Source organism: Chaetodon trifascialis, chromosome 3 (assembly GCF_039877785.1).
Source record: "Chaetodon trifascialis isolate fChaTrf1 chromosome 3, fChaTrf1.hap1, whole genome shotgun sequence".
In the NCBI taxonomy this organism is placed as follows: domain Eukaryota; kingdom Metazoa; phylum Chordata; class Actinopteri; order Chaetodontiformes; family Chaetodontidae; genus Chaetodon; species Chaetodon trifascialis.
Genome location: NC_092058.1, coordinates 18445575 through 18468887, shown reverse-complemented (window position 1 = coordinate 18468887; position 23313 = coordinate 18445575). Strand labels below are relative to the sequence as shown.

Here is a 23313-nt window from a genome sequence, read left to right as displayed (position 1 = left end):
AATCACCATGTTCTGAAAATAAGGTCACAGATGACTGAGACAACTGTACTCTTTCATATTCAGTGTGTGCTCGAACTGCTCGAACATTAAATTTGGCGTGGGTAGGTGTAACTGTGCTGGGAAGATGAAAGGTCTCAAACAAAACAGAAAACAAGTGAGCTGTTGTGACACTGCAAAGTGTAGAGAATGAAAGTGAAAGTTTTTTACTCACTCTGTTGGAGTGGTGTGGGTGTCCTCGGGGGCTTTCTCGACTCAGTTAGGGGGACGAGCCCAACTGCGTGTGGTTTTGCGAGGTTCACATGACGTGCTCTTGGCGAAGTGGAAAATTTGATAACTTTCCTGTTCCTAGCCTACACAAACAAATGTGACATTTTGTTTTTATGGGTATGATAATTATTATTCAGTACTTCTTCAGTACATACTGTCAGCTCATTTATTAAATCCTGCTGTGGCAGTTGAGTCTTATAACTACAGTCAGTTGTATTAGTTGTTGTATTTTTTGTTATCATTTATTGATCCTTGTGTATTTTCAACATGGATGTAACACATCTGCCCAGTCCTCTTCAGCACCTACAAAAGTATTAAAAAACTGATTACAATCGATGACTTACAGTTGTCAAAACAGGTCTTTAATAGTTTACCAGATATTTCTTTAAAAACTTTGGAATAGTACGGACAGTTTAAAAATAGGGGACCTAAATGCTCATCATTATTATGTTTCATGTGTCATACTTCCTTATCCAGTCTCTGAGAGCTCTCTACAGACTCTTCATCTATGATTGTGGTTTCTGGTTGATGCCAGTCTACTTTCTGTAGTCTATACTTTTAGTAACAGTGGTTTCAGAAGATTATTACTCTAAATGTATTTATAGTAAAAGTCTGGTAGCAATAGTAGCAAACAGCTAACAAACTGAAATGAGTCATCAGAAACAGAAGTGTTGTTATCCAGTGATAGCTTTTAATAATTCACTAAGTAGTGCCAAATCAAACCTACAGTATGAACAAGGGATTAGCGCGCGCCCCTGTCGCTTTAAATGAGGACGCGCTCGCGGCATTTAAAGCCGCCAGAGTCCCTGCGTCACTACTACAGGCTGGTCGCGGGCGTGAGTTGAGTTTACATTCACAGCACGGACTAAAACACGCACTAATACACACTCCAAACAACTCGAACACACACGCATTACAGGGGAACAGGACAATGGCGTCTGCGAGTGTGGTGGGACAGCACCCGGGTCCGCACAGGTTGGACTCGGAACCACAGCTCCTGCTCTTCAAACTGGCGGGCGGCAGGAAGAAAATCACCCTACCGAGGAAATCATCCTGGGAGAAGATGATGTTCAGAAGAAGCTCAGGGAGCAGCGGGGAGTCCGGGTCGATAACTGCAGAAGTCGAATCGGGAAGTCATCCCTTGTCTCCGGGACCAGCGGGTGAAACAGCGGCTAGAGGAGGAATGATGCCCGGTGAAGGATGCGGGGCTCCGGCCGCCCCTGCTGCGCCACGTAGCCTGGACCGGGACAGACAAGAGGACAGCTCGGACTGCGATAGGCGCACCGCAGCCGGGACTCGAGGAAGTGGAACCGGGCACATCACCAGGGACTGCAACAGCAACGACGGCTCTGACTCAAACCGTAACACAGGTGGTCGGAGGGGGACTTCACTCAAGAGGCCGGGAATCAATGTCATGCCCAGCGGATCGGTTGAACACAAAGGAGCGCACCGGCACGCGCCACGCGGGAGACGAGACACCTGGAGCGGAGACAGCCGACATCAGAGCATCTCCTCCTCCGTGCCAACACAAAGAGACAGCAGCGGTCTCCCGCTGGAGCGGGTCACGCAGGGCAGGACTGGAGTCGTCAGGCTGGCCCGCACCGAGCCTCCCCGGAGGGAGGCTTGGTCCATCTTTCCTCGCGGGATGGACCCCCGGGTGAGGGCAGAGAAGGGCGAAGGACACAGGTTCGAGGCCAGGCCCGTTACGCAGGACTGGTGTGACGCCTGTAACCGTCAGATCACTGCACAGGCACTCAAGTGTCAAAGTAAGTAGCTGCGGACCTTTAAATCATGTTTGTGCGTGCCCGGTGAAACTGAGAGGTATTAGTACCCACTGGCCCTGTTTCACATGCCGTGAATCCAAAACATTTATTTTAATACCTACACACTTTTATTTTTTCGTTTGAGATGGTTCATAACAGGCTGGACCGGTGAACGCAGGTCATTAGGTGACCTGGTATAGGCTACCAGATTAGATTAGATTTTTTTTATGAAGGAAACAAGGAGCTGGATGCTGAACGCTTCCATGCTGGTGCTTGTGTGTTTATACACAAAAAATGTGCGTGTGCCTTTATGAAGGAGCCAGCGTGACAGGGAAGGGCATTTCCAAGCATTTGCTCCAACGACAAAGCCAAAAAACCTTCCATGGAAAGCCCATTATCTTGTCCTTACAGCTTGGCCTCCCAGAGTTCTCTGGCTGTGATTTGCAGCCTCAGCTCAAAGAGCAAGGCAAAGACAGTAAAACTGATAGTGGTGCATTGGTGGAATCCAGAAACACAACAGAAATGTCTGTAACAGGGATACTTATGTACTAAGAATTTGTCCCAGGGGGCGTACACATGTAATGGAAACACTGGAAACAGCATTTTTCATTGATTTCCTATTGGAGTGCCTATTTACGGCCATTTAAAAGTTTACACGTTCACTGAGCCTGATATCTCTGGAGCCACATACCTGGCTGTACTGCTGACAGCTGCTCAGGATCTGATGACATCACTCACACCTGCACAGCTCTGGGCACAGAGAGTTTGGGCCAAGCCAATTTGACCTGGCAGTGTGGAAATTAGTTTAATCTGCCTTGAGTATGTACATGTACACACACACACACACACACACACACACACACACACATACATTTTGCCAGAAACATTGGAGTTCAGCATGATGATTTTTTTTTTGTGTGGTGCATATACTGTACATGCATGCTGCGTATGCATGTGTGAATGTGTGTGTGCTGCTGAGTTGGCATTGTGTCAGCAGCACTCCGTCACTGGGACGCTGCGGCTGCAGAGCAGTGTGAGATAAAGCAATTGAGGAGAGGATTGAAAGTGAGGCAAGAAAGGGACCAATAAAGACGGACCGGCTGAAATAAAAGAACGGAGCTGAGGACGACAAGGAAGGGAAAGGATGGCAAGTTGTTGGAAACAGGGATGACAAAAAACAGTGGAAAGAGTCAGAGGAGAGGTGGACGGAGGCAGGGTGATAGGAATGAGTGGAGACAGAGTGCTAGAACAAGAGCAATGGGGAGTAAAGAGAGCCAATGCGAGTGCAGGATAGGGGATAAGAGCAAGAGTTTGTCCAGCACTGCAGAGCTGTCTAATTTAGTGTGCTATCAGCAAGAACTCAGTGGAGCGAGAGCAGCGATTACTGGAGCCCTATTCACACACCCACACACACACACACACACACACACACACACACACACACACACACACACACACACACACACACACACACACAGAGTCATGAGGTTCTTTACAACCTCAGAACTTCACTGAGTTTTTTTGTCCTCACCAGTCTCTTTATGGATCGGGCTAATTAGCTGTAGTTTCATGCTGCCAGCAGCTCTCCTCTGGAGCAAACTGCCCTCTTTTCTCGGAAAACATCAGAGGTGCGTGCGGTGTACAGTCATGGGGGTCACCAGGACATTTATGACAAGCAATACAAATTTTAGGCAATTCAGGGTATTTTTGTGGGGAGAAACGCAACCAAAACTGCCAAAATAGAAACAGCACACACACGCATACACATGCATGCATATTCTCCTTTCAACTACACCCAGCAAATGACAGGGAGTGAGAGACGGAGGCCTCGCAACCATAAACAACCATCATTCTGCGTCTTTGTCTTGTTGTATGCCTCCATCCTTCTGTCTGTCTTTAATTTATCACCGTCCCTGTATCTGTGTTGGCTTTGTTGCATATGAAGCTTATAGAGGCAGCAATGAAGCGCTTCTCTCCAGGGACAGGGACTGTTGTGATGTGGCCTTGCCCTGCAGAGGAATCTGTCAATCCAGCCAGAGCTCCCAGTCTCATAGTCTGCTGTTCTGTTGTTGTGTATGTATTCCTATGGCTGGCTTTGGTCCATGTTCGTGCATTTTTTTTATCGTTATTGCTCCTCTTGGGATTTTGATGGGAGTTTGATTTGTGGTACGTCCATGCTGTACAGCAACCCCCCACAATATGTGTGCATAAATACACTGCACACATACAGATGAGAGCCATATGTGATGTCAGTCCCTAATGAGGGATAAAATAATGAAGCCAATGTGTCAGTCTGGACATCTATGAGCTCTGTCTGCTTCATTGACACTAATCTGAGTTTAAATTTAGAGTAAACTAAATTTAAACTCCACTGACATTCATCTTCTCTGGTGTCCTCTCTTTTGTTATATTGTGTAGTTGGATGCACAGAAAGCACACACACATACAGTATATACACAGAGAAAGATAAATGCTATTATATATGGTTTTTTTGGGGGGGGGTTTTTTGTTAGAAATGCCTGTGTAGAAAAGTCCAACGTGTATCAGTTATATACATTTGTACAGAACATTTGGGTTGTATCCTGTTAGTGGCTGTTTATCAGTGATCAGTGATTTAATTTGTCATTTCTCCATGTTGTGCTGCTGGTCAGGGAAGGCGGGAAGGAGGCAGGGAGTGAGGGAGGGCATTGGCAGCCTCCTTAATCCCAGCTCTGGGTGTCTCCTGCCTGGGATTATGTCTCAGGGATGGAGAGGTCGGGATTATAGACTGGCAGACAGAGTCAGACGTCAGATTAATATTTAATTACAGCTTTCAGGGAACCATGCTGTTGTGGCACCAGTACTGCGACATGCTGGGTTTGGTCCCCTCTTCTCCTCAATCTCTGTCAAGCAATAAGACATGCAACTCTTACAGTATATACACAACTTCCACTCACACAGTCTCCACTGAAACCTCATTAGGGTGTCCTCCCAGTGTAGCATCTAACCAAGTATTGCACTTATTAATGGTTTATAACACACAGATTTAAGGACATTTTCATCTATAACACATTTAAACCCCACTGGAGGATTAAAGCTATGTTATACTCTGTTAACTCTTTACAAGCAAGTAATGTATTGAAGAATTTGGAACTCATTATAAACACCTAAAATTGTCCTTATATTTTCTTACCGCTACATTAGTGTGTTGTAAACCATTAACTATTTGTATATGCTGCTTATAGATGCTAAACAGGGATACAAAATGAATGCTACCTAATCAAGAGAACCTCGGACACATGCACTTTCAGCTCTACAAATCACTTGCCAGCTAACTTAGTACAAGCTATAACAACCGTTAGCAAGGTACTCGAGAGATTGTTCAAAGTGACATGTTCATTTGCACCCTCCCCCTGTGTACTTTGGTTTGTTTCTGGTCCTGCAGGTTAGCCTGTATATCTCTGCTCTTTGTGTCAGAGCACTGTAGGACAAGGTGAATGCTCCAGAGATCAGAGCTCCTCCAAACACAATTGCACAAGAAGAGAAAAAAGCATTGGTGAACTGCTAATGTGAGCAATGTTAGCTCCTATAAACGGACGTGATGAAGCCCTCTGTGCTTCAATATTTGCAAGTAGAGTGGAGATGCTCGTTGTTACGGCGCATATGCAGCAGCAGATGTGGGGTTGTGTGCTGGTCACAGTGGAGACAGGGAGGCATACTCGCATTGACACATGGCTGCCAGGAGGCCCCACATGCACACACCCAAACACACACAGACATTTGCCACAGACCTCGACAGTAAGCCTCCCAGTGTATTCTTTATGCCCCATGGCATTCCTGATATCTCTCTGGAGGATATCTCTCTTCCTTATTTTACCTCCTCCCCGGTCTACAATGCAGACCTTGTCGTAGGAAGCCGTCAGCTGTTTCACACTGGCCCTCTCAGAGCTCCATTCTCAGCAGAAGAAGAAAACATCGAGTAGGGTTGTGTTAAATGGCTCATAACCTTCTTCTCCCGACATACCAATGCTGCCGCTCTGCCAGACCTGCGATGAATATAGTTTTAACTAGACTTCAGCCAAAACATTCCTTCAGAGCTCAAATGTCTTAAGTTGAAAACGCACAGAATCTGAATACAAGGCTGCATTGAACATTGAAGAAAGCCATTTTGTTCAGTTTCTTAGAAACAAACAACATACATGGAAATACACGCACGCCCACTGCTCAACAGTATTTGACCTTGATTGAAAAAAAGGAAGCCGATTGGATTTGATTTAGATTCATTGGTCCTTTTGCAAGGAAAAATGTTTCCACCTACCATACAGCCTCAATAATGCACAAATACACCAAACTGGACAGAATACAAACAACATGCACTCAAACTTTACATGCACAAACACACCAACTCTGCATTACAGTCTGGATGTTCCATTCAGTTCAACAAGATGGAGCAGGCGGATGAGGCTTCTGTTTTTGAAGAAAGACCTGCATGGTGTGTTGCCCTCTCCTCACTGTGCATCGGTGCTCAGCTGTATGTATGGCAGAACAGTAGGGATTTTCATCCAGGCTATATTTAGGTTGCCCTTGGTGGATAGTGATAGGAGGACTGCAGAGGAAGAGGTGGCTAGGGCAGAAAGGACGAGACAAAGGCATTCTTAAACACATTATTTGAGGGTGATTTGGGGATTTTGGATGGAAAAAAAACAGCACATGATGTCATCCTCAGGGCTGCAGTGACAAAAAAGTGACATCAGAGCAGAAATCTTCTTATGGCATTTCTTGTGATTATGTCATACACTTGTGAGTGAAACTGGTGAGCACATCCTGTTCCTCCAAACTCCATTTTAAAAGTAGGGCGGAAAAACTCCCAGTAGCCCTCTCTTTATCTTTTTTACAGTGCATATTAATAACTGCCGGACTGCGCATCACCTTAGCCCACACACACACACACACACACACACACACACACACACACACACACACACACACACACACACACACACAAGCATCCATAAACACACTTGAGGTGATGCTTGCCGTTGATAAGATATGTCACTGTTGTGGGGTTATATGGGATGCCTGACTCACTTCCCCTCCATCGAGCTGTGGCGTTTCACACCAAGGAGACATAAAAGGGGAGCAGAGAGGAAGTACTGTCGGTAACCACCTCTGCAGTGGTCTGTGACGCTTCGGCTTTATTGCACAGTGGTCCCACCATGTTCTCTGCTGCTGAAGAAGTGTGCGCAGTCTGCCGCTGAGGGAACAGAAAGGAGAAAGGCTCCTGTTGCTGGAAATAGAGAGGTATAGAGACAGCAGGATTGTGTGGGGGTCTCTGTCTCTTTAAGCTGGCTGTTTGTTACTGCAGAGTGTGTGGGTGCTGCAGTAGAGACAGAGAGAGAGAGAGAGAAAGAGGGGAGAGAGGAAGAGAGAGGATGAGGGAACATTGATTACACAGAAACGCCGGAGTGGAGCAAGTTGTGCAGCAGAGATTCAGAGCTCATGTCCGCACGCTGAGGTGTGAGGAGGACCGGTCAGGTGCGGACCAGAGGAGATAAGTGTGAGGCAAGCAGAGAGGTGAGAGCATTAGGGAGTGTGTGAGGAGTACAGGTGGAGGGGTGGCAGAGCGAGTGGAGAGGGGGCTGTTTATTCGGAGCGTGGCACCGGTGGCAGAGTGGCTACGCTGGGATGGCAGAGGGGGGAACTGGGGGGGCTGGCGCTGGGGCAGTCCTCAGAGGGACAGGGCCAGCCGGGGCCAGGACAGGAGGGCCAGCGAGGATTACGCGCACAGGACAGTGCCCGCCGGATGGTGCCACCATGCTCCATCCGCGGCACAGATAGCACCTCTGGACCCTGGGCGGGAGCAGGTGAAGGGGGAGGCGGGGGTAGGGGTCGGGTCAGGGGGAGTTGAGGGCATTGGGGTGCGCAGGATGTTTCTCGGCCAGGTGTCACTGCATCTGGAGGAAGTCAGGGGCGATTCGGAGGGGGAGGCTGGCAGCGCCTGCTTCGGACAGGTGTCACGCCGGCTGGGACGGCTCCTGAAGAGGCTGCCCAAGTCTCGCTCATGGAGTGACAGCCTGCGGATCCTCCGACGATCATCCTCTAACGGATCTCTGCTCACCACCTCAGGTATGGAGAGGAGAATTGAGCTTGCACGAGTAATAAAAACTGGGATCGGAGATTTAGAAATTGGACACTAAATCCTGATCAGTTTGGCTGTGATCGAGGTCAGTATTTTGTAAAAAGGGAAAAATGATGAGTAGACCGGTTGAGGCTGGCCTCAAAGGCCGCCTGTGGGCCAAAATATTTGGGTATTGTGTGCATCAGTCTGTCTATCTGTGAACTGCAATGCCCTCAAGCCCTGCTCCTCTTTGTCTATATACCCCCGCTCTCTATCGGCTGATCTATCCCCCTCGCTTTTGTCTAAGAGCACATAGTGTCTGTGTGTGTAAGATAGTGTGAACAGCGAGGACACAGGCTGCAGATTGGCTGTAAACGGCAGAATAGTCCAGTAAACAGGTCAGATGAAAACAGTTGGATCCACAGTTTATTCTTGATCCAGAAACACACACACACACACAAACACAGAAAACCAGCACAATTTGCAACTGTCGAGAAAAGCCCAGGTAACAGGATTATTATATTGACTTTCATATTTGTAGCAGGAATTTGAGATAAGAGCGAGCCTGCTGGGGGCTGCATGGTATTGATTTTTCCCATGTTTTTGCCAAATAGAGGACTGGTTAATGCAGTTTTTCTTTTTCTTTTTTTCTTTTTTTTTGTTTTTTGGTGGCGGGGGGGTGAATACATAATGTAACATTAGCACAAAGTGTGGCTGAGCTAAAAAAGAGGCAGGCAGCAAAATGGCTGGGTGCTGCAGAATTATTGATTTCATTCACAGAAAGAGACAGCTGAATTAAAAAAGATGTTACTTCAGCTCTTGTGTATGTGTGTGTATTTGTGTGTGTGTCCTCCTGTGTAAGCCTGATAAGACCCTGACCAAACATGACTCAGGGAGCCGCTCATCAAGAGCTCACCACTCCACCTGAGTGACGTCATGTTGCAGCCTCAAAAGCTTCAGAAAGAGCATCAACAGCACGAGCTACCGCAGACAGATAATGGGTATTTTTAGATGGTGTTCCCTGTAAGGAAACCCAGTTAATCCTTGTAAGCATGAGCTGGCCCAAACCAGATTTCTCAGTTCCTCTTTTGCTGCTTCTTCTATCTATTATTATCGTCTGTCTATGTCATAGTCTTTGATGGTGCTGTCTGGAAGTTCCTCTCAGATTCTCTAAATAGCTAAAAATATAATAACTTGGTGAGTGTAGTCTCACTGTTGGATGAGATAATGTATTTTAGGAGAGGGGGTTGTGTGTGTGTGTGTGTGTGTGTGTGTGTGTGTGTGTGTGTGTGTGTGTGTGTGTGTGTGTGTGTGTGTTCAAGGCCAAGGTGAAACTGTACTGATTTACCCATAAAAGCCAGTTTACTCATCATGAAGGGTGCTACTTAGCCTTAAAAAAAACAGTTGTATAATGTCTCCTGTGGCTCTGAAGGAGCTTTCCAAAGCCTGAGGCCATCTTGACTTGAGCTTGGAGACTGAAAACTTCAACAGTCTGTATTACAAACATGGAGTGTGAAAGACGTGGGGGGTCAAACAAAATGATGCGATCAATTTGGCAAATGCAGGATCCAGTAGTTTTGGAGCTTCACTCAGAAGCTCAGGGACTAAAAGTCAGTGTGTCTCATCCTCTTCATCAGAGCATTTGACCAATCTTTAATCTGTCTGTTGTGAGTCCCCAGTTTCATGTAAGTGCAATACTAAATTGCTGCAGTATGCCTTTAATTCGTGCTATAGTTAAAAACTACTTGGGATTATTAAGGTTTCTGGTCCAGACATGTGCCAGAAAGCTCGAAGCTCAAGGAAACACCTGCTAAATGTCCCATATTATAAACAGTATCACATATGCACCGGTATCAGAAGAAGTCTTGCTTTATCTTGACAACACTTCTTTCTTTATTATCTAACTGACCCTGAAAGTTTCATATGTCCTCTTCCCTCAGCCTTCAGAAGAGCAATTAAGTAAAATTATGGCATAAAATCACTAAAAAACACACTGAACAAGCACAGTAATGATTTAATGCCCAGCCACAGAAATATCCTCATTAACCCTTAAGCTATATCCGTTTCCAGCTCACTGGAGAGAATAAGCATAAAATTAAAGTAAAAACTAACAAAAAAACAAGTGAGACCTGGTTCTTCTCTTGCTTGTTTGCTTAATTCTGGGGGCATCTGTAGCTTGACAGATGGAAGAGGGAGACTAAGGGAGGGGGGGATAGAGATGCTGCAGTGATGGAGATGAAGAATGTCAGTATCAAATATGAAATTGTTGTTTGGGCACAAATACACACAGATGTCAAAGTGAACTGGGGCAGGTTTTATTTATGTTGGGGGAGATTTGATTGGTCATGTCTGATAGGCCAACATATGAAATATGGATCCTGGCAGCTCGTTGAGTCAGAGTGTGTTCGAATGAGACAAAAGCCAGATATTTGGATTCATAAGGATGCATGAAAAACAAGATGAGTATGAGTGGCATGGTGTGTGTACAGTGTGAGCTGCACAGTAGGGGAACATGGATAACTGCTCCAAATGAGCTATGATGGGATCAGACTGGCTAAAGCCCCCCAAAGACCCCAAAGCTGCTCTTAATTCCTCTGTAAGCCCTGTAGAGCTCCCTTTAGGTTCATTAGTGACCGTGTTAATATCCTCACCCCTACATTATCGCTGCATTACCCCTATTTACCCCCTCCTCACCCAGACAAGGAGTAAATACAATGTGTCCCTCCCAGTGTCTCTATCTGGTGCCATGCAGACATCCTCCATGACCTGCTAATCTGTGTCTTTCCCCTCCCCTGCCTGTCACACACCCACTGTCTCACAGAAAAAACAAACCGCCCACATCCCCTATCCTCCAAAAAGTTACAGGCAATGATGCAGAAATGGGACATTTTTCTGGTGCCTTAGACTTCCAAGAACGATGGGAGTGGAAAGAGAGCACAAGACAGAGATTTGAGGAGACAGAAAAGAGAAGCATGACCGTGGAAATCATTCCCTCAGCAGCCAAGACAAGCTAAGACAATATGAATGTCCCCTTTGAGAAAAGACTTCTAGTCATTTAACAACTGAAGCTCCTCCTTTCCCGTCTTCCCTCGGTCTTATCGACCCGAGTGCAGCAGTAGAAGTTAACACAGCCACCACATATAGATCTTTATGTGATTTGCTGTAAATCCAAGCTCCCTCATCTCTCTCCACCGCGCTGATGGAGCTTCTTAGTGCTGTCTCTTTCTCCGTCTCTATCTGCATCATCGCTCCGCTCTGTCTGGAGGCGGTGTCAGTTTAGAAGCAGTCAGACTGGAATGATGGGATGAGAGACACAGAGGGGAGTCCGTTCACCCGTCCCCTGCTGTGGAGGAGCAACCGAGGCCAGTCTATCACGGTGACACATAACACCACAGCCCCACTTCTTGTTGAGACAACACACTTGCACAGACTCTGTGGCTCTGTGCAGGAGGAACACATGCTGATGAGTGTTTATGACTCAGCGTCATTACAGTCATCTCTCTGTGTCCTGTCCCCGCATGCAGGTGCGCATTTATGTGGGTTCGCTGTCATCAAAGTGTCTAGATTTTATATTAGCTTTATTTAACTAGGAAAGGCCAGTACATTTAATATCTTTTACAGGATGTTGAATCTGGCAAAGACTCACATACGCATGGTTACAAAACATAGAATTCAGACCTAAAATATGAAGAGATCAGAAGGATGATGTAAAATTTATACATTACAGATATATACTATTGCAAAAATGGAACCCATGTGTTATAATTCCCAAAATATAAAGTGGAATATAATAAAGACAGTAAAGTTTGATCAGCTGAAAGGGATAAAAGCATCAAAGTGCCTGAAAAGGGCAGCCAAATAAAACACTGTAGGAGCACTGACAGCTGGATTAGCTTGCCTTCAAATCATAGATACTTTTAAATATTTCAATGAGACAAGTTCTTGAAGTTTTTGTGTGACTGAAGCACTTTCCAGTCAAAGGGAGCAAAGTACACAAAGGCTTTTCTTTCTTGTTCAGTACAGTTTTAAGAAGAGAAAGTAAATATAAGGATTAAAGGGTATTTTCCAGCCTGATAAATATGAAAGATAAATGGCACAGAAAAGGAGTACCAGTGAATGAATCTAACAAAACCTGTTGTTGCATTTCTGTAAGTGGACCTGGACACAACTTCTCCTAAAAAAAAAAATCACTCTTGCTGTCCTAAACTTAAAGAAACTTCCCCCTTTGATAGTCTGCGCAACAATGTACTTTCCACATAAGAGCAAAAGGGAAACCCCTGAAACCCCCTTACATGGATGCCAGAGGGAGTTTTTTTCTCAGGCATTCAAACGACATAAGAAAGTCACACAAGAAAAATAGTCCTTCTTGCTGACTGCTGCCTTCTCATGCTTTCATTCTTCTCTTTTCTTGAGTCTCTGGGATTGTGCCTGCGTCAGCATGCCGGCATGACCTTCAGAGCCCTTCTGTGTCACTGGATCACTGCTGCAGTTTCTCCAGCCCCTCCTTAACACTCACATATGCATGCCGCAGCATCCATCACCTAAATAGCACGCCCGCGCACACATCCACACCTGCACAAAAGCAGCCACACACCTAGAATGCATCAATCACTTGAGTTCGCATTTAGTGGCCGTGAGTCTGCTGAGAGCAGCACCTCGCATCTTTACTGTAACACCTGTTCTGTTAGTTTAGAACTGTGCAGCTGAAATGCTCATTTCCTTGTGTGTATCAACAGCACTGGGAGTGAGAGACAGTGTGTCTTATCAGTGTGGGAATGATCTGGATCCCAGGTGAACTGTAACTTGCTGACACTGGTGTATCTGACTTTAGGTGTGGAACAGGGAGAAGTTTCAATCTCCTCCCATTTTGCTTGTCGTTCACCCTGCAGTAGTTCCTGTCTTCTGAATCAATTATCAGGAGAAAGACAGAGGGCAGGGTCTTGTCTGAGTAAGCACCACCCAACACAAACACTGATTTCTGTCTTAGGCGGAGGAAATTTAAAGGTCCCCTGTCTTTTAAGTATGACCGAACAGGGAAGCAAAAGCACAGTCAGTAATCTGGAGTGAGGATGGATGGAGTGCATGTCGAGCTGCAGGACAGGAAAGGAGTTTCTCTCTTCCCTTCCCCTGCGTGCTTCCTTTCTTTCACTCTTTCTGCGTTGACCCCTAAACTGTTGTGAGCAGAGTATCCCTTATCTCAACTCTGCTCTTTCCTCAACACATCCCTCCTGTCAGCCAGGCATTGCAACCCTTCCCTCTCACTCCCTCTGTCAACCTGTCCCTGTTAACACACAAACACATTATGACATCTATCTGCCTCTCATAATACAGTGACCTCTAAACTGTCATCAACAAAGTCTCCTTTATCTGAACTTTCCTCCTCGCCACGCACATCCCTCCTGTCAGTAAGCCCCGTCCTGCCTGCCTTTTCTCTCTCCTCCTTGCCCCTGCGTCAGTAATCAGGCCTGTTATATTCCAGCACCATTGCATTTCATGGAGCATTTAATTTCCGAACAAGGTCTTTTGAAAATAGCTCCAGTTCCTGGCATGAAAATGAAAGTCAATAATGATTAATCTGAGCTTTATAGCTAATTAATAACTGAAGAACCTCCACACACACTGCCTTCTCCCAGTGTGACCTCAAGTAAGAAGAGCTTTTCTTGCTCTACAATGGTCATCAGGAAGCTTGTTGCCATGGTTACGGTGCTGATGCTGACTGTGAGCGAGGCAGTGATGTCCTTCTCTTATCAGGATACAGACAGAGCCGCTAATATCAGCAGACAGAAAACCACCCAGGCTTAGCTGGGCTCACTCATTCAGCACCGACTGCAGCAGAAAACGTTGTTGGCTTCCAAACATTGTTGAAATTGTATGTTCTTGTTCAGTCTGACTGATTACATGTAGCCTACTGTATAGTGTTTTATTTAAGAAGCTTTCCTGCATAAAAAAGGATCTGACTCAGTCACCCCCCCTCAGCTGCGGTCCCCTCTTTGCCTGAGTGGTTTTAAAATCACTCTTTTCTTTAGCATGGATAATCTCACCAACACAGGATAAGTTAGATGTGAGGCTATGCATCTCAGTGGAAAACCCTCTGACCACAATAAAGTCAGCAAGGCACAAACAAGCCATGGCCGTCATATGTGAAACCAACTGAAAATCAAAGAACAGTGGACTATTTTGGGAAGTTTTGGGGGGAAGTACCTAAATCCATTTCTAGCTGAGCAGGGCTGCTGCACTGCTACAGTTTGTTGGCCTTGGATGTGTAAAAAGAGCATGTCCCTCCATTATTATGATACAGTCTGACTCTATTACATTATGTATTTGTTTCTGTTATGATCTTTGCTGGACCTTGCACAGTATATCCATTGTAGATTGAATAATGTGTCTGCACCAACATATCACATTTCAGCAGTGGTACTTAGCAAAGTATTTCCTGTCACCTGATGGCTTAATGAGATGTATAGGACTGGATATTCAATTTTAAATCAGCCCACACTCAAACATATACTGTCAGTACCTTTTGTTAATGAACGCTCTCCCTGCGGTCCAGCACCTTGTACGTGTGTGTCTGGCACTGGCCACAAGATGGAGCTAATTCTCTGTGTAAAGGTAGGTTTTGCATTATCATACATGTTGGATTAAATCAGAAATAGGCTTCCTCTTCATTTCAAACTCACACTTACAGGTGACTAATCAACATTATGCTCTCTGACATGACATGCCGTTCACAGTGTTGGATCAGCGCTTGATGGCATTTTATACGCTGTTTGTCAGTAGTTGATCAGTCCTACGTCCTTCTGTCTCTGACTGGTATGTTTTTATGTTCACCAGACTGCAGCTACACCTGTCACCTGGAGTGTGAGAGGGAGGTCCAGCTGGACTGCAACCAGAGGGACAGAGAGCCCGAAGAAACTCCGTCTCCCAGAAGCCACTGCTCCTCCACAGCCCCTCAACACAAGGTGAGCGTTTCGAATGCAAAGCAAAAATATTACTTAGTAGAATCAAGAGGAAATAAGATGGTGTGGAGAACTATTTGTGGCATTTTTAGGGGCACTGCTGAAGAACGAATGCACTCACCTCAGATTGAGTGTGTTGAGCTATTTATGCCTGTTGTTTTGCAGAGGTGTACGTGAGTCATGATTGGGTAAAGGCAAGGTTCATCCTGCAGCATCTCTCCAAGCCTACACTTTTACATAACCATCCTCCTCTTTCACAGTGCGCTGTCCCCCCTCTTCCTCCACTGTCTACTTATGAATTTATTTATATATGCGCTCATTTGCTTTTTTTGGTCACAGAATGTTCCCTGGACAGAGTATGTTATGTCACCAAAGCATCTGATGAGCCCCCCTCTCCCCCTCACCTGCCCTGTTGCGCTCATGGCCTCTTTCCTGTAATATGGGTTGAATTTATTCAGTCAGTGGTGGATCCTGATGTCCTCACTTCCTCAACATCTCTTATATAAATACAAACTAATTATGTTAATCACTACGCTATTCTACCAGCTGTGTTAGCTCAAACTATTCTCAGATGTTATTGTGCTAGTGGAATATATTTAGTTGTCCATTATGGAAACATTTTGCATCAAGTTAAACTCAGAATATGTAATTCTTCATACTTGCATGCTGTATGAGCCACAGGCCATCCAGTGATACAATAATTATGTAAAATTCATCCCAAAATAGTGCTTCAGCCACTCTTTCTGTGTATGTGTGTATGAGCACCTGAGGGAGTGTAAGCCTGCATGCTGCACTTGGCATCCCAGCCTCAGTCACCCACGCAATGTGGTCACACACACACACACACACACACACACACACACACACACACACACACACACACACACACACACACACACACACACACACACACACACACATGTCACACGAGAGAAAGCTGGATAACGCCACAGGTCTGCAGCAGAATGTTGGCAGCTACTCTATGCCCGGGGGGCAGATGACACAAAATTAGACCCCTGGTAGTGTGCCAGGTAGTACTCCACTTCTAGACAGCGTGAACAAATACACACAATCATGCTGCCCTGAAACCTGTTGATGGGTATGCTGAGAATTGGAGCGAACGAGGGAGGGAGAGGGATAACTCAGATAGATTTTACCAAAAGCCAAGCAGCAACAACTCAAAATGTGGTTCAGGCTTTTACTCCAAAAACATGCCAATTTCTTGCAATGTTCCACATCTACTGGAACAAAACAACAATGTATATAATTTTTTGTCGAGTCATATTTAGAATTACCACTAGTTCTTCTTCTGTCTGAGGTTTAATGACTGTGTGGTTAAAGATAATAAGCTGAAAGTCAGATTCAAGTGAGAGATGATGACGTCTGTCTTGGAGGTATGTGAACTCTGTGACTACGGCTTGCCTCTCTCCACACTCTTGTTTGGTACATAGAGAACACTAGTGCTGCAGACAAGAGGAGATATGACAGTTCATTTCCTGCAGTCGTCTTTCTCCCCTTTTGCTCTATTTTATAACTGCAGCTCTGTGTGAGTGTGAGTGTGTGTGCTTGTGTTTCCTTTCCCCTCTATCTTTACAGCTCCTTGTTGTGTGTGCATCAGCAGAAATTGATCCCCTTTTACCCCCAATAATGTGCCGCATACTGACCAGGCTTCATCGACTAGAAGCCTGCAGGAGTGTTGTTCAGTGTGCATGTGGAGCATCCCACCCCCTGCACGCTATCTTTCTCCCATAGTGATTACATTGATGGAGGTGAGGGGCAGAGCTGCAGGTAATCAGTCTTTGGCTAAGTCCAACCTGACAGAAAGACACCCGATGAAAGGGTGATACACTGTCCCTGCATGCTGCAGTCCTCCAGCAGCATATAGGTTTACCAATAATCATGTCTGAGAACATTTTGAAATGATATTACACATGCAGAAATGGCAGGTGCAGACAGACACACATATGCGCCATCGATCTCAGCAGTGACAGGGGCATTAGCTGCTTTTTGACGAGGGGGTCACTGTTGGAGACAGAGGGCAGATTGTCGGGTCAGAGTAAGGTTAGAGGTCACTGTGATCTCTATCCAGAAGGCAATCATTCATTACTTTCCTAATCTCACCTTAAGCGCTGTGTCTGAGCCCTCCCCTCCGCCAACAAACTAGCGGTGGTAGTGCAGCTGTGGAGGTCATGCTTTTTTTTCTGGTCTGCATCTGTCCCCAGTTGGTTTGGGTGTCGCAGAATTAGCTCTAATTATGGCAAGGTCCCTCATAAAAGCCACATGTTTACAGTGGTTGTGATGGCTTCTTGTGAACCAATGCATGCTGCAGCAGAATCTGCCTCGGAGAGCGGCCATCTTCCCCAGTCTCCCTGCAGCTTCCTGTCACTGCTGCTCTTACGTATGTAAAACAGGAGCTGTGAGGCTTCATATCTCTCACTCATCAGTGTTTTCCTTTCTACTTACCAGTGCCTCTCTCTCGCTCTCTCTCTCTCTCTCTCTCTCTGTCTCTCTCTAAGAGGAAGTGGCAATGCTCTGCAGGGTGCAGTCGCTTGCAGGAAGAGAGAGAGAAAGAGAGGGGAGGGAGAAGGGGGAGGGTGCTTGCAGGCTGATAACACTCAACCACAGATGGTTGAGCAAGGCAAAAGCGGGTGCAAAGACTGACAGAAAGAGAGAGAGAGCGAGAGAGAGAGAGAGAGAGAGAGAGAGAGAGAGGAGAGGGAGGGAGATAGTAAGAAAGAGAGCGAGAGAGAGGCAGAGTGGGAGGCATCCATCTCTCTGCTAGTATTGCCAAAGCAACTGAGAGAAGAGAAGAGGGGAGGCAGTACAGGGTCTGTGACTGCCAAGCGATCTTCTGCCTGCTGTTTACTCTGGGCTCTGGGGACGGATGGATGCTCACACTGATAAATGCCGGCATGACTGAGCTGCTCCTGCAAATGGGACTTGAATTGAACAGTTCTTCGTTTTTCTCCGCCGTGGGTCATTACAGAGACACAGAGCAAGAAGAAAGCAGGATGTGGTATTGCGTGCATGTCATTTGCGAGCGTTTGTTTGCGGGTATAACAGGGGCTCTCAGGTGAGCAGGGTTAACTTGAAACCAACCTGTAAGCTGACTCCAGGACACCAGCGTGTGCCTATGTGTGTATGAGAAGGTTATGCACTGTGTATGATCGAGCACGTGTGTGTTTAACCGCAAATAACCAGGTGGATATACTGTGTGGTGTGTTTGTGACACCGGCGTCAGAGCATACAGACAGGAGGAAGTGACACTTCTGTGCTCACTCTCGGATTTCCTGGTCCCCTCTCCGGTGGCAGGCAAAAAGCCGAATCTGAGCCGAGTTCACCTGTCTCGCCCTCACAGGTGGGACTTAAACTCTTTGGATGCATCAGCAGAGGAGCGCTGACTTTTCCTGGATGCGTAAAGGACAGTGTGATACGTGCAGACTCTGATAGTGGTTGAGTATCACATCAGCCCGGCCTTTTTCGAAAAAAAAAAATAAACCAGCACTTCCTCAAGCCGTCAGTGTGCTACTCCGGTGCCGGAGGCCATCTGTGGACCTCTCCATGACTGTCAATACAGTGCTGACCCCCTCCATGACCAGCAGTAACAGCATGAGCAGCGGGTACTGCAGCCTGGATGATGAGAGCGAAGACTTCACTTTCTTCACAGCCAAGACTTCGTTCTTCCGTGTTTCCAGACACGCAGCTAAGGTACAGAATCAGGACAGCGCTCACTGTGACAGATGACATTGTACGAGTAAGACAAACTCAGATGGGTGAGGTGGTCAGTGTTTCAGTTAGGCTGGGAAACAAGCTGCCATTTATATCAAAAACATGTCACCAGAAAGCAGAAGTGTGAAGAGGAAGTGGTGGTGTTTGTGCACGCTTAAGTAGGCCTCTAGGTGTGTGTGAATGCATGTGAGAGCATAGGAGCGGGTTACTGTCATACATCTGTTGTGTCACATTGATTTGCTGGCCTGTAGAGCCTTTTTCATCAGCCTTGATGCTGTTTGGCAGCTCATTTATCATGTTAGTGGTGAGCATCATAGTTTGAAAACACTGTTGGGAGAGTTAAGACTCACTGCTGTGTAGTAACTGTGTTTGCTGTGCTTTAGTTGAGTTAATGATGTTAATATGCTGCTTCTATAAAGGCCTCTTCTCTACAGTGCGTGGGAGGGGTTTCCTTAGAAACAAAGCTGATACTTTCTCACAAGAATGTGTGTGTGTGTGTGTGTGTGTGTGTGTGTGTGTGTGTGTGTGTGTGTGTGTTTGTGTCAGGCAACCACTTAACTGTAGTGAACCATTTTCCTAGTTACCATAGCAACTCATGGTTTTATTGGCACTGTACACACATCCTGAGGTTTGGCCTTAGTGCGCTGTAAATTCAGGTACTTCATATACTGTAACTGTAGTATGTACAGGGCTCTTGCAGCGCAGGGTGTGAGGTGTTGCCTGCTTGCTGTCGAGGCTTGTCCCATGATGCTCAGTAGATAACTGAATGAGTGTGGAGGACGGATTGAGAAGAACGTGTTTCTGGTTGCACAAGAAACCCAGAGATAACATTTGCAGTCATGTAAAAACACGGTCAGCCCTCGTCTTGCTGTCCTTGTCCTGGCAGTGCCTTTGGTGTCTGACTTGGAGAAGGTATAATCTCTGAATAATTGACCAGCTGTGTTGTCAGCTTGTGGAGTTAGGTTTGCTTAGACAGAAGGGTATTGGGGTTAGCTTGTCTGGGCTGCCAGCTGATGGAGCCTGATTTCTCTGGCACTACACAGCCAGAGAGAAGTGGTTTTACATATAGTATAGCTGCTCAGTCAGCTATACATAGAAGAGCGAATGTGTCTTACATCCTCGATAGTAATTGAAGTGCGTCCTCTGATTGGAGCACTGACAGAAGCCCTGCAGTGACAGTGTGCTGGGTTTTTCCCTGTGTTTGAATATGAAAAGGAGATATGCAAAAGACCTGTGCGGCACCCTGTGAAGAGAGACTTTATGATGTGTTTTGTGTATAAAAAAGTAAAAATGTGTCACTGTGTTAAGTCTTTAAGTCCATGCATGTGTGCTGTTATGCACGCAGACACACAGGGAGATACTTACATTCATCAGAACTGTGGAGTCCTCTTTCCTTTATGAATTATTTCCAGAGCTGAGCCTTTTGCTCCAGATTAGCCAGCCAGCTTTAATGTGTTGTGTGCATGCGTGTGTGTGTGTGTGTGTGTGTGTGTGTGTGTGTGTGTGTGTGTGTGTGTGTGTGTGTGTGTGTGTGTGTGTGTGTGTGAGAGAGAGAGAGAGAGAGAGAGAGAGAGAGAGAGAGAGAGAGTGAGAGAGACTGTGATGAGCAGGGGGTGTGTTCAGTTTTTTCTGGTCTGCCTTTTGATGCAGTGAAAATGAATGAGTAACATCGCTCTTGGTCATCATCAACACTCTAAAAAGCATTTTCACATACACGCACAGTATAAATCTGTACAACATTGGTCAGAAACAGCATATCTATTTATACAACTTTACATGTACGCAAAACTACATTTCAGATGGAAATGCTTTAACTCTGTCACATGGCTGTTTTTCGGGAGTAGTTGGTCATGATAAAGAGTGTACGTAAAAAAATAAACTTTATGTAAACTATACTATAAATGTTAAATGATACGTAGCTATTCATTACAACGCTATAATAAAATAGTTAGATCAGCACTGGGACCAGATACAGCATGAAAATACTGTGAACACAATAAATATTTGCTGTTTCATTCTTCATAATGAGTACATTTACTTTTGAAACCAAAGTATGTTTTGCTGCTGGTGCATGAATGAATCTCTGGACACGAAACCTTTACATGTAATCTTCTATTAAAGTGGTAATCTTGAGATTTCAGCCCCGGTTGATTTGATGACAGGCCACATAATTCTGAGGGCGATAAAACAAACTACTGTTGTATTAATAAAAAAAGTGATAATTGGCCTTTGTCTGTGGGCTGATGTGGCATGAGTCTCCAAACAGCAGGGCTCAGTCAAACTGAAAGGAGTTCGTTATCTCCTGAGACTGTGGCTGCTCCTTCTTGTTCCATTACTTCCTGCTTCAAACGGATGTCGAAAATTCTGAAAATTACTGTTGTCTTTGTTTTGTGGGCACATTTTTGATGAATGGTAGTTATAAGTGCAAAGTTCACTGACAAACACATTACATACAGCGGTTTTTCCAGGAATGTGGAGGCTGACACCCAGTTTGTGATATTGCAAACATATGAATATTGCAATACTTCCATCAGCGATAGATACTGACTTAACAGACATTTAAATGAAAATCTTTGAGACGGTAACTTTAGTTAGTATATGCAGTATACTAATTTGAAATATCTAATTAGGTATATAATATATATACTGTATATGCAAAGGATCAGAGCCTTTTCATTATTGTGTGTGTGTGTGTGTGTGTGTGTGTGTGTGTGTGTGTGTGTGTGTGTGTGTGTGTGTGTGTGTGTGTGCATGTGGAGCAGCATCTGAGCTGTGAAATATAATCAGCGTGTGTGTTCTCGATTGTGCTTCTCCTCCTGAACACCTGACCGAATTAAGGCGTTTTGTTAACGCATGCTGTTATCAATGTGTGTGTGTGTGTGTGTGTGTGTGTGTGTGTGCGTGTGTGCACGCGTGGTCATGTGCATGTCTTATTGTTGAGTTGAGTCCTCTGTACTAATTGAACATTGTTAGTTTAGCTCTGACCGCGCTCGTCATGTCCTCAATCTTGACCAGTTGTAATAGATCCCAGAGTCTAGTGTTACCTGAAGATCATGGTGTCAATCGCACACACACTCACACACACACATGCAGGTTTGACAGATGAAGTCAAGGGTAAGTTCAGGTTAATGAAAAGGTGGTCAGGTTATACACACAGACAGGTTTGGCACACAGTTTAATACTGACTCCTTCGCAGCATCGTTTGACCTCTCTTGTCTGATCTCATCACAATGAGAGCATCAACACTTACTCATGTCACCCTGAGGGGTGTGTGTGTGTGTGTGTGTGTGTGTGTGTGTGTGTGTATCTTCATGGCGTGCGTACATATGTGTGCATGACCCTTATGTAACAGTCCTAGATATCGTACACCCTTAAGCTGCTTTACATCTATCTGAGTCTGGATTAAATGTCTTGGACTTGCCACCTGTAATATTGTTATGATCAAGACTGTGACAAATCATTAGTGGATACACTTCCTGTCAGGACAGTGTTTTCTGGGTAAAACTGACCTGTAGTTGTAGCATTTGTGTTTGCAGGTACATTGTTGTCCCAGATACTCGTGCCTAGCTCTGTGTATGTTGAGTGAAAAGTCAGCGTCAAAATAAAACTTGCAGCCAGCTGAAACAGAGCTCTGGAAGCAGTGATGCACTAAATGATTGTTGTTTTTCATCCCTTCACAAGCAAGTTGACCTAAAGTGCTACACATTCAAAATTGAGATGTTTTCCTGTAACCATGGGGCAGACGACACAGCCTTTTCAGGGTTCATATCTCTATTTTCTGTCTTGCTGGTCACTGGTTCCCTCATGACCTGGTCCCAAAGTCCCAGTGTCCCGGGACTTTGTGGAACTCTCAGGGGCGGAAACTGCTCTATTGTCCTGCTCTATTGTCCCCTGACCACTCTCACTGGTATGCAGAAAGGGAGGGCAGGGCAGTGCCTCTGATACATTTAGAAACTCGCGTACAAACACAGGAATTCCTGCAAGATTATTTTCACTGGATGCAAGTCAACTGCTACGGATCCCTCAGACTCTTTTCTTTACCCTGGATTACACACTGTTTATCCAGCCGAGTTTTATTCAATGTGTGGGTTTGCATTGTATTCCTATATGAATGTGATTACATCAGTAACTTAGTAGCTCTTTTTGAGTTTGTGGAGATACAAAACCAGGGCTGTAAACTCTTAATAGTCAAATGTGTTTAAAGGGATTTCAGTCGGTGAATTTGTGGCATTCAGTGACGATAAGAGCATCAGCTGCTCTTATCGTCTTAGAATACCCCCCCCCCCCACACACACACACACACTGTCCAGGTTTCCTTCTCCAAACCTCTGCATTGAAATTTCAAATGTCATAATGTCATCACCTCTTTTTGCTGCCAGCCAGGATGAGCTTAACTACACCTATGCTGTGTGAGCATGTGTGTGTACACATACACACACATACACTTGCACCCTGCATTTGTGTTGAATGAAACAGTGACTATATCGCGCAACCTGAGGCC

At 45.4% G+C, this 23313-nt stretch overlaps 1 protein-coding gene across 3 annotated transcripts in view; it reads left to right on the top strand.

The window, feature by feature from the left end:
* Positions 1 to 1086: 1086 nt before the first annotated feature.
* rassf5 (Ras association domain family member 5) overlaps positions 1087 to 23313 on the top strand; it is a 27837-nt gene continuing 5610 nt past the window's right edge. Inside the window, exons 1-2 of one of the 3 annotated variants that reach the window (XM_070958540.1) lie at positions 1087 to 2033; positions 14959 to 15086. In XM_070958540.1, coding sequence (XP_070814641.1) covers positions 1199 to 2033; positions 14959 to 15086 — 963 coding nt within the window. In that variant the 5' untranslated portion in view covers positions 1087 to 1198. Of the gene's footprint in view, positions 2034 to 7424; positions 8136 to 14958; positions 15087 to 17706; positions 18792 to 23313 lie in introns of those variants that run through there. The other 2 variants (XM_070958541.1, XM_070958542.1) reach the window with 2 other exon arrangements.